The sequence below is a fragment of the Sapajus apella genome, unplaced genomic scaffold, assembly GCF_009761245.1.
Source record: "Sapajus apella isolate SASKATOON/1434 unplaced genomic scaffold, GSC_monkey_1.0 scaffold38, whole genome shotgun sequence".
Classification (NCBI taxonomy): Eukaryota; Metazoa; Chordata; class Mammalia; order Primates; family Cebidae; genus Sapajus; species Sapajus apella.
This window is the reverse complement of record NW_022436978.1, coordinates 14,317,301-14,334,932: the sequence shown is the minus strand read 5'-3', so window position 1 is coordinate 14,334,932 and position 17,632 is coordinate 14,317,301. Positions and strand designations below refer to the sequence as shown.

Below are 17,632 nucleotides of genomic sequence, written 5' to 3'. Positions count from 1 at the left end.
TCCAGGATATCACTTTGCATTTATTTGTCGTATCTCCTTAGGTTCTGTGTTAGTGTCCTAGGGCTGCCAAAACTGGGTAGCTTAAAACAACAGACATTTATGATTACACAGTTTGGAGGCTAGAAGTCTGCAGTCAGGGTGTTCCCTTCTGAAACTTTTAGAGGAGGATCCTTCCTCACCTGTTCCTGGCTTCTGCTGGTTTGCTGGTAATCCTTAGCATTTCTTGGCTTGTAGCTATAAACTTCAAACTCTGCCTTTATCAAGACATGGCATTCTCCCTCAGCTGTCTTTGTCTCTGTGTTTTTACTCCTCTTTTTTTTTGTGATTTGTTTGTTTCTTGGAAATGGGGGTCTCACTCTGTTGCCCAGGCTGGAATGCAGTGGTGTGATTTCGGCTCGTTGCAACCTCTGCCTCCTGGGTTCAAATGATTCTCCTGCTTCAATCTCTTGAGTAGCTGGAATTACAGACACCCAGCAGATGCTCTGCTAAATCCCACCATGTCCGGCTAATTTTTGTATTTTTAGTAGAGACTGGGTTTCACCAGGTTGGCCAGGCTGGTCTCGAACTCCTGACCTCAAGTGATCCACCTGCCTTGGCCTCCCTAAGTGCTGGGATTACAGGTGTGAGCCACCACGCCTACTTTTCTTATAAGGGCACCAGTCTATAGGATTAATTAAGGGCCCACTCTACTTTAGTATGACCTTTTCTTAACTAATTACATCTGCAATTACCCTACTCCCAAATAAGTTCACATTCGAAGGCACTGGGGGCGTGGACTTTAACATACCTTTTGGGAGGGCACAATTCAACCCATTTTTGGTTGTGATTGTTTCTTAGAATGCCCTTTTTTTTTATTGCATTTTAGGTTTTGGGGTATATGTGAAGAACATGCAAGATTGTTGCATAGGTACACATGTGGCAGTGTGATTTGCTGCCTTCCTCCCCATCACCTATATCTGGCATTTCTCCCCATGCTATCTCTCCCCAACTCCCCATCCCCCACTGTCCCTCCCCTATTTCCCCCCAACAGACCCCAGTGTGTGATGCTCCCTCCCTGTGTCCATGTGTTCTCATTGTTCAACACCCGCCTATGAGTGAGAACATGTGGTGTTTGATTTTCTGTTCTTGTGTCAGTTTGCTGAGAATGATGGTTTCCAGGTTCATCCATGTCCCTACAAAGGACATGAACTCATCGTTTTTGATGGCTGCATAGTATTCCATGGTGTATATGTGCCACATTTTTCCTGTCCAGTCTATCATCGATGGGCATTTGGGTTGGTTCCAGGTCTTTGTTATTGTAAACAGTGCTGCAATGAACATTCGTGTGCATGTGTCCTTATACTAGAACGATTTATAATCCTTTGGATATATACCCAGTAATGGGATTGCTGGGTCAAATGGAATTTCTATTTCTAGGTCCTTGAGGAATCGTCACACTGTCTTCCACAATGGTTGAACTAATTTACACTCCCACCAACAGTGTAAAAGTGTTCCTATTTTTCCACATCCTCTCCAGCATCTGCTGTCTATGGATTTTTTAATGATTGCCATTCTAACTGGCGTGAGATGGTATCTCAATGTAGTTTTGATTTGAGAATGCCCTTGTTTTTGATTACTCTAAGTTTTGATGAGTGTTGGTCAGGTACTTTGTAGAAAGTCCCTCAGTTGGGATTTGCCTGATGTGTTTCTCATGATTAACCTGGTGTTATGGGATTTGGAGAGGAAGAACACAGAGGTATGAAGCCATTTTCATCATGGCACACAAGGTCACATACTATCTATATGACTTAGCACTTTGTATTAACCTTGATTACCTGGCTGAGGCAGTGTTTATCAGGTTTCTGCGTGGCAGAATTACCTCCCCCCTCACCATTTTTATACTTATTCCTCTGAAAGAAGTCACTGTGCTCTGCCAACACTTAAGGGATGGGGAATTATGCTGCATCTCTGGAGGGCAGAGTATGTACCTAAACTATTTTACATTTTTTCAATAGGAGATCTGTCTATTCTCCCAGTTTTTATTTGTTCAATAATTTATTCATATAAGTATGTTCTCATGAATATTTTATACTTTGGGTTATTATCCAATGCTATGCTGTTTTGTTGCTCAGAATTCCAGCTTTGACCAGCGGAACTCTGTCACTTGGCTCCTGTGTCCCCTTGACATAGCCCAACATTGTGTGGCGCGTTGAACACTTCCTTACTTTCTGGGACTACAAGATGCTCCAGGCTCAGCTTGGATGTTTCTGGCCCCAGTCCTGGAATCGGCCATTTCTTCCAAGAGCCCTTGTTACTTTTATTGGATGATGATATTTTAGAAACCAAGATCTGAGCGCTTAAGAGTGCTCATTGCTGCTGGGGTATTTGTGCTCTAAGTCAGAGCACATTTTACCCTTCACCATGCTTCAATTTGCTCAACTGTAAAAAGGGGATAAGAATAGTCCTTTCATCACATTTTGTTGTGACAAATTAGAGAATGTGTGTAAGAAGCAGATAGTAAATGCTCAAAAATGTTAGTGATTATTATTTCCCATGTAACTTTTTATATTTGAGTAAACTTACAATTTTCTAAGTTCTGTCCTATCTGCTAATTCATCAGATTCAACAACCTCAGGAGAGAGGTTATTTTACTGGTGTATAGATGGGGAAATTAAATAAATAAGGGAGTCAGCCTATGTTGTGCTAGAACCCAAGTCTTTTGATTCTGAGACTTATTCTAGACCAAGATTGGCTACCACCTCTGTCATATGAGTGGTCTACACTCCCCTCCCTGACTCCTTCCCAACTCTTGCTTGAAGGGCCTCTTGGTGGTGATGATTCTTTGATTCCTGATCCCCAATGAACAAGATTAATTCATGGCAGAAATAAAGCATATCCTCCAACCAAGAATAGGCCACTTATAGACATGGTGCCATATTTTCAAAGCAAACTTTGAACATATGATTCAAATGCATTAAATGCCACTGATAATAGTACATTTAATAAATGCGTGGCATTTAATAAATGTAATGTGAATGCAGAAACATTGACAATCTGGGACATTTTGATAATTTACAGGAACAATAGGACAGGTATTTAAACAGAACTGACCCAAAAGCCTAAGACACGCTTTTGTATCTGCAATACAATCTTTCCATCACAGCCTCTCTCCCTTCCTGGTAGCGTAATCCTAATCAAATAGAGCAAAATGTTGACAAATGAAAACAACTCGCTAGAATCATCAGTGCATAAAAAAACATACAAACCAAACAGGGAACTTTGACTCAATGCAGATGTTTATTGGAACGAATGTTTGGTTTTCCATAAGAACAACAGCTTCTGTTGTTCATAAAAACCAGGCGTGAGTATGATTGCTAACAGCAGCACTCATGGTTGAAATTACAGCTTCAGTTACACCAACTGTATTCTAGAGAGGTGGGCTTTGGTTGCACAAAGAGGAGATCTTTTTAAGAGGTGGCACATTAAAAAATTTTTCTTATTTATTTTTAAAAAATTAATATGCACAATTAATTCAAAAGGCAGCAATTTTAAAGTTGGAATGAGCTGCTTTTGGTGGTAGTGAGTTTCTCATCATTAGAGATGCTCAAGAATGAGGTCGTGATGTTAGAAAAGGTGGTCCTCACAGACACTTCAACCCTCTACTTCTATGGCTCTCTGAGATATTTGGGTTTTTTGGACCTTAGCAACAGTGCAGGAGCTGGCACATCTAATCAGTGCTTGTGGATTAAGGAGAAGCCTGGGTTCCGTGACCTACTTAGACATTTTCTCAGAATAAGAATGAAATTGCAATTGGAAGAATAAACAATAAACTGGGTCCAGCCAGAAGTCAGTATTTGTGCACAAATCTTGAGGCCATTTCACATTCTGTTTAGAATTCAAACTTTAAGGAGAAAAGCTCTTTTTGGTGTTGGTTCTGATCCCAGAACACGGGTCTACTGGACACGTGTTTTTGTGGGAGGAGCTGGTATAATAAAAGAAACCTTGAGTGGACATTTACTATTGTTCTCCCTCCAGCTGGAAGGCCTGCCTCTGTCTTATCTGTGGAAACGTCCACTCTTCTCAAGGCTCTGGTCCAACCATCTCTTCTGGAAAGCTTTCTTGATTGATATCTCCTCCCCCAACACCTTCATGCCAGAATGGTCTTTCTTTTACCTCCATGACTCCCCAAAACAGCACTTGGCCGAGTTTATTCTGCTACACAGTAGTCACTTACATATGTTTCATGCCATCCAATAGGAGCTTCTAGAAGGCATGAATGATACACTCCTCATCTAGGTAGTTCCCACAGCAGTCAGCACAGCCTGGGACGTTGGGTTGTGCCCAGGCAGTGCTTGAAATGGGAAGGTATGGTGTCTTGGAATGCCTTGGGGGTGATTCCCAAACTGCATCACAGTTCTTCTTTGGTATTTAAAATGGAGCTCCTGCTAGCTTGACAAGTGTCTGATGCAGCTGGGTCGCATTGCCACCTTCCCTTTACAGAATAAACAGCAGGGCACAGACAGGTAGAATGACTTGTTTATAGAACCAGAGGCAGGCTGTGAATGGCTGTCCCTGAGTATTCAGCCTAGGGCTTAATATATATAAGTTCTCATTGTCAATTATCTTCCTCTTTTTTTTTCAGTAAGAGACCTGGAATTATTCCAGCAGCTGCATACAGGTCAAGAGTTAAAATCCCCGGGGAAGATCAGTTTCTACAAAACGGAAGACAGGAACTTAGAGCTTCTGATCCCTAGGAAGGCTTATATCTTGGAGCTCTGTAGGGCAAAAGGTCTCTAGAAGCTTCCTGAGAGAGGATGGGAGAGGCATTCTGCTTGGAAAACACTTATGGCCTTGCAAGGTTAGGGAGTTCAGGGTGAGGCTCAAGGGTGAGGAGTCGGGAAACAGCTGCTTGGGGTCAGCTGTGAACATAGGAAGGAAGAGTGCAGGGACTGGGGTACAAACTACCAGCGCTCACCTGGTGCAGCCCAGTTTCCCAAGATGGGAAGGAGGCCAGGGCCCACAGCAGATGCTTTGCTAAAGAATAAGGAGGGATCTCTTGATTGCACTTTGCCTGGCCTATGTCCTTGGGAACTCGCTCATAGTGGAAAGGGGTGGATATTGCAGGAGCAGCAAAGTTTTGTCTGCATCAAAGTTCCTTTGAACCTAATGTAATTTTTGCCTTTTGGTTACATTGGCTTTAACTCATCTTATCAGGGGGAAAATGGCTTCATTGTATCTTAGATCCTCAGAGGTTGGAGGGCCCTTTGAGATGAGGGAAAGGGACTTGCATAGGGTCATCCAGGTGGCGAAAGGCAGAGTTAAATCTAGAACCAGGTGTCTGCCTTCCGAAAACACAATTCCCAGGATCCCTCCTGTACCTGCTTCTCCCAGGCGCTCCTGCAGCCTATTATCTAGCGCATGTTCCTAGCCACATAGCTAGGGGGCATACCGGAGGACTCAGAATCTTGTCTGTTTTACTTTTTTAGGGGTGAGGGTGAAGACTGATGCGGGGAAAGTTGCATGGTGGCAAAAAAGCATAGAACATTTAAGGGCAGGTGGAGATGGTCAAGGCTGAGAGGAGAGGCGTGTCCCTGATCAACCCTCAGACCCAGGCAGGGTTTGTAAGAGAGCTTCGTCTGCCTGGTAGACACGCTGACCTTCTGCTAAGTTGCAATTATTGAGAACTTAGTGCATGTTCTGCACTCTTAAGTGCTATATCTCTGTTAATTTTTTCCTCCTCAGACCCTTATGAGGTAGGTAAGGTATACCATTTCCATCTTATGAAGAAACTGAGGTTTGAAGAGGTGAAGCCACCTGCCCAGCACTGCAAATTAGTAAGTGGTAGAGCCTGGATTTGGCCTTGTGTTCTGACCACTTCCCTGCTCTGCCTCTTTAAAGACAGTGAAAGGGAGCAAAGATACCTGCTCTATTGCCCAGGAATGGATAGGCTGAAGGAGGGGGCAGGGAGGAAGGAAAGGAGAAATGGTCGCTTGCATCAGAGGACTGTCTTCTGCTGCTGACTGACCATAGCAGGTGCTGCTGGGGCTGAGGAACCAAATTCAGTTCTTCACTCTGGTGACTCTCTGGATCCAGTCCTTGTTGTGGTGGATGGAGGAGTACACTCCATAGCGGTCCTTCTTCCCGCAGTCGTCACCCCAGGACACAATACCTACCAGGTGCCAATGGCCTCTTTCTCGATTAAGGGTCACCATGGGGCCTCCAGAGTCACCTGCACAGGCATCCTTTCCTCCTAGATGAAAAAGAGACGCAGATGAAGATAAAATGCCCCTTCCACAGCCTAAATCCAAAGGCAGTTTCTTTCTCCCACGTCTGGGTTGTAGTTCAGAGAATTGAGCACTAGAGGGCAGAGCAGACTGTTGGACCAAACCTGGACTCCGGGCAGTTCTAGGTCAGGCTGCATCGAAGCTCACATGATTCTAGAAAGCATTGGTGCAGGCTTCTTTTTCTTTTCTCTTTTCTTTTCCCTCCCTCCCTCCCTTCCTCCCTTCCTCCCTTCCTCCCTCCCTCCCTCCCTCCCTCCCTTCCTTCCTTCCTTCCTTCCTTCCTTCCTTCCTTCCTTCCTTCCTCTCTCTCTCTTTCTTTCTTTCTTTCTCTCTCTTTCTTTCTTTCCTTCTTTCTTTCTTCCTTTATTTCCCTCCCTCCCTCCCTCCTTCCTTTCCCTCCCCCCCTCCCCCCCCCTACCTTCCCCTCCCCTTCCCTCTCCTTCCCTTCCCTTTCCTCCCTTCTTCTCTTCCTTCCTTCCTTTTCTTTCTCTCTCTCTCTCTTTCTTTCTTTCCTTTTTGCCTTCCTTCTTTCCTTTTCTTTTGAGATGGAGTTTTGCTCTGTCACACCCAGGGTAGAGTGCAGTGGTGTGATCTCAGCAAACTGCAACCTCTACCTCCCACATTCAAGCAATTCTCCCACCTCAGCCTCCCTAGTAGCTGGGACTTACAGAGACCTGCCACCGCATCCGGCTAATTTTTGTATTTTTAGTACAGATGGGGTTTTGCTCTGTTGGCCAGGCTGGTCTCAAACTCCCAACCTCAGGTGATCCACCTGCCTTGGGCTCCCAAAGTGCTGGGATTACAGGCGTGAGCCATTGCACCCGGCCTCCTTAAGGGAAACACTGGAATTGGCAAGGGAATGATGGACATTCTGTAGCAATCTTCTCTCTGATGCATATTCTCCTGTGGCATCCCTCCTTCCACAGCCTTCCTCCGGTCCCCTACACCCCCACACAGGCAGCCCAGCAGTCTGGAGACCTCTGTGCTCCCCTGCTGGCTCTGCACCACTCCCTGGCTGGCGGCACCCCTGTTGTATCCCAACCTCTTAACCCACCTTCCTTCTCCCCAGCACAGATCATGTCCATGGTCACTTTCTTCTTCAGTGGGGCATAGGCCTTCTGACAGGTGCCATGGTCAACGGTCGGGATTTCAATCTAGAACACAAGGCTGTTATTGGCCCCCACCCCTGGCTGAGAAGCCTCTGCTGTTACGATGCCCCTGAAGCTGCCTCCTCTCCACTCCATACCTGAAAGGACCTGTGTCTCCCTTAGACTTGGTCTAAGAGACTGCTTCATGCTATAGGTAAAGGAACAATTGAATAGAGAATCAGGAGACCCATGTTCTAGGGCAGTCTCAGCTATGAAGACCTTGGCTGTGTGAACTTGGGCAAGTAACATGCCCTCTCTGGGCTCCAGTTCTCTCATCAGTAAGACTGAGATAATAATACTTGCCTAGGAGACGTATTATTTCGATAGGACAATGTATACCAAAATGACGGTCAGTTTTCTTTTCTCACACCCCTACTGTGGGACCTAAGGACATGTGGCTTAACCATTGTTTTTCAGACTCTGAGATTCTGTTTTCTCATCTGAAAAATGGAAGTTTCAATATTTGATATACTAATCACTGTTCAAAGAGGAAATGCATGAACAAGTGCTTTGTAAACTACACACTCTGGGTAAATATTAGTTACTGTGGAGTTATCGCTGCTGGCTTTGCAGCAAGCTCTTTCTTTTTCTTTCTTGATGGAGTCTCGCTCTGTCACCAGGCTGGAGTGTGGTGGCGCAATCTTGGCTCACTGCAACCTCCACCTCCCGGGTTCAAGCGATTCTTCTTCCTCAGCATCCCAAGTAGCTGGTGTTACAGGCATGCACCACCACGCCTGGCTAATTTTTGTATTTTTAGTAGAGATGGGGTTTCACCGTGTTGGCCAGGATGGTCTCGATCTCTTGATCTTGTGATTCACCCCTGTCAGCCACCCAAAGTGCTGGGATTACAGGCATGAGCCACTGCGCCCGACCTCAGCAAGCACTTTCTTATGTTGTCCTCCTTCACTATAGTATGAGCATCTGTCTAGACACTAGATCTGTGTTATATGCATTTCTATCTTACATAGCTTGGAGCTTAGTAAATACTCAGGAAAAATTTTTTTTGGATTGCAGCAAAATTGATGCATAAAAATAAGGCACTGTGACTATTATTGCCCTTGAGCCAGTGTGGGGTAACTGTTGGAGTAGACGTCTGTAATTAAAAAAGGAAACATGTGATTCTCCTTCAGTCAAATCAAGAACTGAATGGGCCATATTCTCTAAACGAACAACTCCTGTGGCCCTTGCTGGGAGGAAACCAGAGGCCATTCAGATCCCTCTTGGGCCATAGCCTTCCCTGGATAAGGGGAGAGGAAGCCACGGCAGGTTGGTCCCGAGGACAGGTCCTCAGCAACGTTTGAGCACCAGAGGAACCCTGATTCATCGTTCAGGTATCATTTCAGCATCACTTCCTTTGGGAATCCCTCATGAATCCCTGAGATGAGATCAGGCCCTCTTTTATATGTTCTGGAGCGTCCTCCACTTCTCTTTCACCACTTTATGACATCCATACCTACTTTCTGTCCACCCCGCTTGACCATAAACCCAAGGGGGCCAGGGACCAGATCTGTCCTTTTACCCCAGCACAGCTAGTGGCTAGTACAGCGTCTGGTACAAGGTAAACACCAAATGGATCCCTGGGAGTTAGTGAATGAAGGGATGAATGGTTGTTGTGACTCCCAAATTTTAAAGTGTATCAAAATACACTTTTGATAAAAATATACTTGGAAGAATTTAGAAACTGGCTGTGTCAGTCATAAGCCCCAGTAATACCACAGCCAGGCAGCTCTTGGAGGACAGCTCATGCTGCCCCATAACTTTGCAGTTGGAAATAGTATCTTATGGTCTAGAGAGGCAAAACGACTTGCTTCAGTCACCCAGCAAGTTAGTAAAAGCCAGGACTTGAAATCATGGCTCCTCAATCTTAGTCCAGTGTTTTTCTTCCTGAAATGACAGGAAGGTGAACTTCTAAATGTAATTGTCAAGTTCATTACTGCAAGGATTGTGGTTCTCAAGAGCCTGGCTCATTATGGCCAATTTGGTGTGCAGCTCTCATGGTGCACAGCTGGATTATCACCCATGGGGGTGTCTAAACCTGCTGCTTTCTGGGAGAATTTTCATAAGCTAAGACTTTAATAAGCTACCACGAGAACTTAACAGTGTTTAGAGGCTAGAGTCCATGACATGTAGAACAAACAAATCAGGCTTTCTGGGGTTCAAAGTCCCATTGAACTTTGGAGGTGGGCCTGGGCTCCTAGCTTTCTGCTCACCAACCCCCACCCAAGCCTCGAAATCTCTAAGGGAACAATGTGAGCAGGAAGGCTCCGTGCAGGGCTGAGGTGTCACTGTCTGTGAGTTATAAAATGAACCTCACCTCCATCAGGGTCTCTGGGAATCTTTGCAAGAACTGCTTCCCCCAGCCACTGACGATGACCATGGCTCCTGGAGGGGAGAAGACACTGTGAGAACTGAGAGGCTATCTGGGGGGTGCTGGGGGGTTGCAGCTTGCAGCTCCGTCGTCCTCTGTCTGTGGAGAAAAGACTGAATTATTCTTCTCAGTGAAAGGTAGCATGGTAGGGAGGAAGACGTGAAAGGCAACTGGGCAAGAGATCGCCTTCAGGAGAGCTATGAGCACTAGTTTCTATATGTGTTACCGGTTTACTTGTTTAGTTTGATATTCTGTCCTGCCCCCAACTAGCCTGAAACCTAGGCTCTGTGAGAGCATAATCTCATTCTTCTTGTTCACTGCTATATCCCCATGCCTATAACAATGCTGGCACATAGTAGGTGTTCAATCAAGAACAGCGAGTAAATGCAAAGCCCAGCCTAGTCCACTATATGCTATGCTGCCTTCAGCAAGCCCTCCTCTTTGCCCCAATTCTGAGCCTCAGTTTTCCGATCCATAAAATGAGGATGCTGGACTTGGTCTTCTCTAAAACCCTTTTCAGACTTGACATTCTAGAAGTCTATGAAGTTGGTAACTCTGTGGGGCAACGTGGAAGTGGGTTGAGCACTGACAGAACAATTAGTTTCTCATCTGAAAAGGAGCCTGGATACTGAAAACAGCATTGAGCTTAAAGTCAGAAAAGCTGTCCTACATCCCCAGATCTGCTTCATACAAGCTGCCTCTTGGGTGAGTTACCTCACCTTGCTGACTCCTAGTTTTCTCGTTTGTGAAATGAGGCTACAATGCAGCCTTGCAAGGCTTGCGTGATGCACACATAAGTTGATGAACATAAAGCACCTGGCACATGGTAGGCACCTGGCACCCAATGAGTCAAAGCCAGCTACACTTGTGCCTTTCCTGTTGGCTCATTTCCCCCATATACTCCTCGGATTACATCCCAGCCACTTTTATTTTGAGCTAAAGGAAGCGAACTGTCATGTGGCGCCACTGAAATTAGAATGAAAAGGAACGCAATTGGCATGGGTGGTCTATGTTTAAGTATGATCTCAAACATGGAAATATCACAGCCACCACATGGGGTATTATCTCTGGTGTAGAGATAAGGGGATTGAGGCGTAATGAGGTTAAATAACGACCTTAAGATCACTTAACTGGGAAATGGCCACAGCGGGGTTTGAGCTGTGCTGAGTATTAAGCCATTGTCCCCCCGTTCCAGACTTACCCTTCTATACTCTGCTTTGTGGCACTGGGGATGCGACGCTGAAGTGGCAGCTCTACTTTGCTAGCTGGTTTTCTGAAAACAGGGTGCACTTTCAGAAAGGCAGGAAGACTTGCTGCGGTTGGTGGAATCAGCCTGGTAGTGGTTTGTCACCCCAGTAGTGGCCATTGTTTCCAGCTGTTTTCCTTAGCACATGAGCCTCTTCTGCAGACGTTCAAGTTCTGGCTCCATAGGGCCCCTTTTCCAAGCTTCTAGTTTCTGCAAACTCCAGGTTCTTACCTTTGCTTCCTCAGCCCTAGGGTTGGTGTTTTTTTCCCCTGCAGGTACCATCCCTGTGATCTCAGCTCTTCCCTTTACTTCTCCAATCCTCCAGTGCCCTCTATTAAATTCAGTTACTATAACTAGTCTAGTTTTTGCTTTTCTATCTGGACCCTTAGGCTGTCTGTTTACTATGTGCTTCCCTACACTTTTGCCACCTTGGACCCAGTTCTTGGCTGCTTGAGGGGAAGCAGCTGGTGAGTCATGCAGACACTGTCAGCTGGCTTAATTGGCACCAGTGCTTCACCATCATGAAGACGGACTCCCTGTGGAGGCACCAGCTGCCCTGCAGAGGTGGAGGTAGGGGAAGGTACCTTCCTGCTGGGGTCCCTCGGGGAGACAGATGGGCATCACGAAGGTGTTCAGCACTGGGCTCTCCAACAGCTCCACCAGAGCCACGTCATTCTCGAATGTGCTGGGGACATACTGGGGATGGAGAGTGATGTGTTTGACCCTGAGATGCTGTTCATTTTCATCTGACTGGAGCCTCCAATGCTTGCCTGGGCAAGAAGAAGGCATGTGAGGCATGGGGGCAATGCAGGATAAGGTCACACCTTGTTCTCTGTCAGCGCCCACCCCAGCCCCGTCCAGCCATGCTTCCAGCCTTAGCCCTTTCACTGCCTTCATCCACCGTTCCCCAACATCCCGCCCTGTTGGTCATTCTCCACATAATCTCGTGGGTTCCCACCTCTCTTTCTTCATGAGCTGATGCTATTGTCTTGTAATGCTTGTTCTTATGCCTGCTGCCACATGTTCAACCCGTATCATCACCTTCAGTGCCTGGGTCAGACATTACCTCCTTCCTGTAGCCTCTTAGACTCTTCAGTTAGAAGTCTTTCCCCTCTGAATTCCCATGGCAATTTATCTGTTCTTCTTCTACAAAACTTACTGCTTCCTACTTTCTATGCTCATATCTCATTCTTTTATTAGACTGTAAGCTCCCTGAGGGCAGAAACTGGGTCTTGGTTATACTGTGTCCTTAGATCCTGGCACAGTATCAGTAAGTAAATATGTGTGGACCTGAATTGAGTCAACTGATGGTCTGATTTTATAAACAAGAAGGGAAGTCTGGATTGTCTATGTATGATCCATTTGAAACCACAAGTCCATGGAAACCTAAAGGGTCTTTGGATATTTTCTAGTCTGGACTCCTCATTTTATCATAGACTGAAGCATAGACTTCAGTGCCTTGCTCATGTTCATATGACTGGAGAATCATATTTTGCACTTGGACTCAGGTTCCTGGACCTCCATCCCAGGTGTCCTGCCCTGGCAAGTGAGGGAGCAAGTGAGTGAGCAGACACACCTTGGAAAGGGGCAGGAGGCCATCCCATTCCCAGAACCACAGCTGGCTTCGGGAGTCAGCTTGCCACGCGCTCACGCCTCACTCACTCACTCACTCACCCAGGATGATTTTGAAGTCAGAAGGGCTGAGCAAGTCTGAGGCATGTAGGGTGGGATCTTCTGGATCAAGTGACTGGTGGAGGCAGTGTGCAGCGGTCACAATCCAGCTGGACCCTGGAGAACAGAACACATGTAACATTGTCCCACACTGCTCGGTCTTGCCTCCCTCCACCTCGAGCTGAGGATCTTCAGGCTACTCCAGGGAACCCCTCATGACCCTGCAAGTGGCCGTACTTCTCACCATTGTATTTTGTGGCCCCTGACTCAAACACTCATATGGTCCTAATCTGGAGATGAGGAATTAAACCTGTGATTTTTACCTGCCTATTCCAACCCAGGCCAGGAATGAACATTGTAAACAGGACTTCAGGAATCCTTTAAGCCTGCGGCATTGGTGACAGCCAGATAGCCCTAAGTGTCTGCACAACAAGCCTGCGGTCACTGGCTGCCTTCTCAAGTCTTGCTTCTCAAAGTGTGGTCCCTGGATGAGCAACATCAGCATCACCTGGAAGCTTCTTAGAAATGAAGACTCTTAGGCTGGCCCTGCCTCAGATCCAGCGAATCAGAATTTTCATTTTAACAAGAGTCCCCACTAATTTGTACGCACATTAAAGTTTAAAATTCACTAATCAGAAGCTAGCTACACTGGCTGCACATTAGAAGTACCTGGAGAATGAAAGAAGAGTAAATCAGGGTCTGGGCCTATATCTAGACCATTTATGTCATGGGAGTGGAGCCCCGGCAGAGACAATGTTTTAAACACTTCCTTAGGTTAATTCTACTGAGGCCAGGGTTGAGAACCACTGCTCTGATCTAGACTTTTCATTTTATAAAGAGGAACCCTGAGGCCTGGAGAAAGCAGGGATGTCCAGAGTCACCCAGCAGTTTGGTTTCAGGATCAGGGTCCGGGCCAGGGCCAGACCCCAGGGCTCTCGATAGTCAGCCTTGTGCATTTCCTGTGTCTCAGCTGGCATCTTCCTCTGGATGGACAGGCATCTGCCCTTGGTTTAATGCAGGGTCAGGCTTCCATTCACCACTTAGGTGGAGCAGATGACCAGCCCATAAGCAGCTGAGCCCAGAGACATACTCAGGATGAGCCAAGCAGAAAGGAAAGCTCTAGGACGGGTGTGGGGGAGGCTGAGTATCAGGTTCAAGTTCAGGGTGGAGGGCAGAAGTGCTTAATCCCAGAGCAGTTTCCAGGCTCCACCGGGCCCTCTCAGGAGCAGTTACGTGCTCCTGGCTCCCGGCCAGAGCTTCACCTAGGCCACTCTTCTCTCTGCTGGGGCATTTTGATCACTGCCCATGTCCAGGACCAGATCTTCCAGGTGGATCAGGTGGGCTGAGGTACCCAGGTTAAGAGAGCCTGCCTTGGTGTGGGGCTCTGGGCTATTTAGATGAACCCATGGGTGAGCACTGTCCAGTTGAGAGACACAGCTTGGCCTGCCAGCTCTGCAGATTCCTCTACCCAGGCATCAGTGTGGGCATGGAAGAGGTGCGTTTCCCTTCCTCTGTCCCTCGGCTGCTTTCCTATTTCTTCTGCCCTGTCTTATCCCTCCCTTGCTCTTTAAAACTGAATGACAGGAGGGGGACAGAAATGATAGATCAGGATTGCTGCGGGGGTGTGAAGGGTGGGGGAATTCCAGCTTGACTGAGGGTAGAGAAGTGAACACTAAACATCTTTCAAGCATAAGTCATAAAGAATAAACATACAATGAATAACAATACATGGTGGCCATTAGCGGACTCAAAAATTCAAGGCTTAAGAAAACAAATTCACTCTTAAAACTGGATGCACACAATCCATCTCTCTTAGTTGCCTTCCAGCAATGTTGGAGCTACCTGGTAAAGCAGAGCCTTCCCTCCCTCTGCCCTCCCTGGCAGCTCTTCCTCCACATCACCCTGCTTCTCTCTGACTTCCCTCCAGCTCCCTCCCTCCCTGGCTTCTACTCCCCTGGGTATCTTATGCCTGCCAGTCTCTCTTCCTCTTGTTGTGTTGCTCCTTTTCGTTTATCTCTTTTCTCTCTTTAATCCTCTGTCTTATTTTCCAGGTCCCTCTCAATGTTCTCTGTCTCTTTCTGTCCTCTCCATTGCTGCTTTCCAATTCTGCTCCTCTGCCTCCCTTCCCCTCCCTCCCTTGGTCCTCTCCCCAACTCTGCTCCCACTGCACTGCCCTCAGCCCTGCCTGGCCCTTTAACACCTTCTCTCGCTCTCTTTCCCTCTCTGGGGGAACTCCTTTGAGTGAGAGCATTCATTTTTGGGCCTGTGAGGATGTGAGGATAAATTCCTTGCAGAGTAGGATTTTTCTATAGCCCTGGTGCTTTTCGCTGCAGTGCTAGCCCAGGCTGGGTGCCTGGCCAAGGGGATCCCTGCCCTGGAGCTGTCCATCCTGGTTGGATCTGGATGGCGGTAAGGCTGAGTGAGAGGTTTGCCCAGCAGCCTGGGAGCTGCCCATGCAGGGGTGGACCAAGGTGGCCAAGAAGGTCAAGCCAAGCCTTCTTCCTCGGTGGTGAGATCCGATGCAGAAGTGACCCAGATAACCCAGGTTGCTATTCAGTTTTCTTTTGATACCAGAACTAGAACACGCCTTAGCTTGCCTGGACCAAACTGTGGCAGACAGAACCATCAGCTGCTCCTTTCTCACTGTTGCTCCTACTCCCTCCCACATTCCATTACAAAAGTGACAGTCCTATTTCCCCGTGTTTTTGAATCTGCCTCCTTATTTCCATCCCTCATGCCCTGTTCTTATTCTGAGGCTATGCCTTCCTTCCCCACCACTGCAATGGACACCTCACTGATCTCCTGGCCTCCAGTTTCACCTTCCATTTGATCAATTCTGCCTCTGGAGAGAACTTTCTGGAACATACTTATCAACCTAGAGCAGTGTTCAAGATAAGTTAGAAATTTCTAAGCATGGCATTTAAGGCCTTTGTAAATCGACCTTCCCTGATCCCCAAGGGTGAGTTTCCTGGCTCTCCCTGACCTCATAGCCCTGGGATGCCCTGCCTTTGACCCCCGTGCACTGTTACTCATGGTTGAGAGAATCTCTGACATTATTCTTCCCAGTGCCAGAGACAGACCAGAATCCAGTCTAGTCAAGAACTCTTTCTACCACAATGTGCTTCTGTGCCCTGACGCTGGTGTGCAGTGATTCTCAATGAAGGAAACTTGGCAAGTCTCCAAGGAGGGGGTTTGGTTCCTTAGCTCTACCCCTTCCACCTTCTCCTTACCTAGAAGGGAACCCCCACAGAAGGGCTGCCCATTCGGGTGTGATAGCATGGCAATCCAAGGAGTGGTGCCCTTCTGGGCTGGGCGTCCATTGAAGATCCTGGCGAGCAGCTTCCTGGAGACCTTGGGGAGCCCACACACTGCATCCAAGGGAGGGAGGGACAGGTCAGACTCTAGGCTCCTTCTTTCCCACTGCGAGAGCTCCCAGCTCATCATCCTGTTAGGAACATCTATTTTGCTCCACCAGCAAAATTGACCTTCCTGATCATAGCATCCCAATCTTTCTTTGGAATCTGCACTTTCCCCATTCTTAGTCTATGCAGCTAGAGTTGGATTGACCTCATCTCTGATTTCAGGGATAGGCATGTGACTGATCAAAGCCATGCACTTCCTGGTCACAGCACTTGCTCAGAGATTGGTATGTGACCTTGGCTGGGCCAACGAAAGCCTGACTTGAGAATTTTTCTAACCATATTAGAGAAGAGACAGTCAGTCCCTGCTGGAGCTGTCAAGTTATTAACCATAAGCCCAAATCTGCCAGCAATCATTAAGAGTCTGCTGAGGATGTTGGAGATAAGTGGAGCTGAAAGGTGAAGGGTGAAGAGAGAGTGAGGGCTTCTCAGTGATGTGTGCCTATAAATGACCTCTCTTTTTTCCCCTTAAGTTGCTTATGTTGGGTTTATGGCATTTACAAATGAAACAGTCCCAACTAATAACTAATCATTCACTATGCTCTAACCACAGGAATCTTGTCTCCTCAGAGAAGCCCTTCCTCACGGCTTTGTGGGTTGAAGATCCCCACCACAGGGTCTGCCTGTTCCATCCCATTTTCCGCTGGCTTGGATTCACAGAAATGCTCCCACACTTTACAAGTGAATAGCCCTGGGAGACCATCTAGTCTATTGCTCTCATCATTCAGCTAAAGAAACCGAGGCCTGGAGAAGGAAATTGACTTGCCAAAAGGTATTTCATGAGTTAGTGGCAAGACTATAATTCTAGGACTCCTGACTCCCAACTCTGGGCTTTTCTTACTCTGGCCAGCCCCAAAAGTCTTAACTATGTGGCTTCCCAAAACACTCCTAACCCAAGCTTCTGGATCCAGGCAGTCATCTGCTACCTTTTTAGCTGTCACCAGGCTGAAGAAAATCACGGATAAGTGCTCTGCAACCTTGATGCATCTCCCAGCATCATTCTACATGCCCACAGCCAGCTTTCCCAAGCTAATGCCCTGCCCCCATTCCAACAGATGCTCAGAGCCCACTGAGTGGGAACTCCTTGAGTGGGAACCCCCCGAGTGGGAAACATCCTCTTCACCATCTCTTCCTCCTGTAAACTTTGTTGTCTTTAAGACAAATGTTTCACTCTTAACTTTTGAACTCTGGGAGACCTGGCTTTGGCGATTCTCATTCCTCTCCTATATTTTTAATCTCTTGTTGTTCTATGCCTTCAAAACAGAGTCAAGACTTTTCGTCCCAAAAATCAGCCTCCACTTCCCTGTCTGTCATTCATTTTACAGTCTCTCCTTCTCCTCCCTTCTATAGTAAAGCTTCTGAAGAGAGGAGTTGACACTCCTTCCCCACATTCTTCCCCCTCCTTTGGAGCTGGATTCAGAAGAAGAAAGTGACATGTACTGCACAAACTTGGAAATAGGCAACCATTTGAATATTTAACAGCCTACAAATAGTAGATGGAAATAAAATGGCTTTGA

General features: G+C 47.0%; 1 protein-coding gene across 3 annotated transcripts in view; it reads right to left on the bottom strand.

Annotated features, from left to right (window-relative positions):
• Positions 1–3,257: 3,257 nt before the first annotated feature.
• Positions 3,258–17,632, bottom strand: part of MASP1 (mannan binding lectin serine peptidase 1) — a 75,433-nt gene continuing 61,058 nt past the window's right edge. For 2 of the 3 annotated variants that reach the window (XM_032298289.1, XM_032298288.1), the window contains exons 11-16: positions 15,927–16,064; positions 12,700–12,813; positions 11,610–11,795; positions 9,726–9,793; positions 7,318–7,417; positions 3,258–6,229 (exon numbers count right to left, since the gene is read on the bottom strand). In XM_032298289.1, coding sequence (XP_032154180.1) covers positions 6,039–6,229; positions 7,318–7,417; positions 9,726–9,793; positions 11,610–11,795; positions 12,700–12,813; positions 15,927–16,064 — 797 coding nt within the window. In that variant the 3' untranslated portion in view covers positions 3,258–6,038. The remainder of the gene's footprint in view (positions 6,230–7,317; positions 7,418–9,725; positions 9,794–11,609; positions 11,796–12,699; positions 12,814–15,926; positions 16,065–17,632) is intronic. The other variant, XR_004275147.1, reaches the window with a different exon arrangement.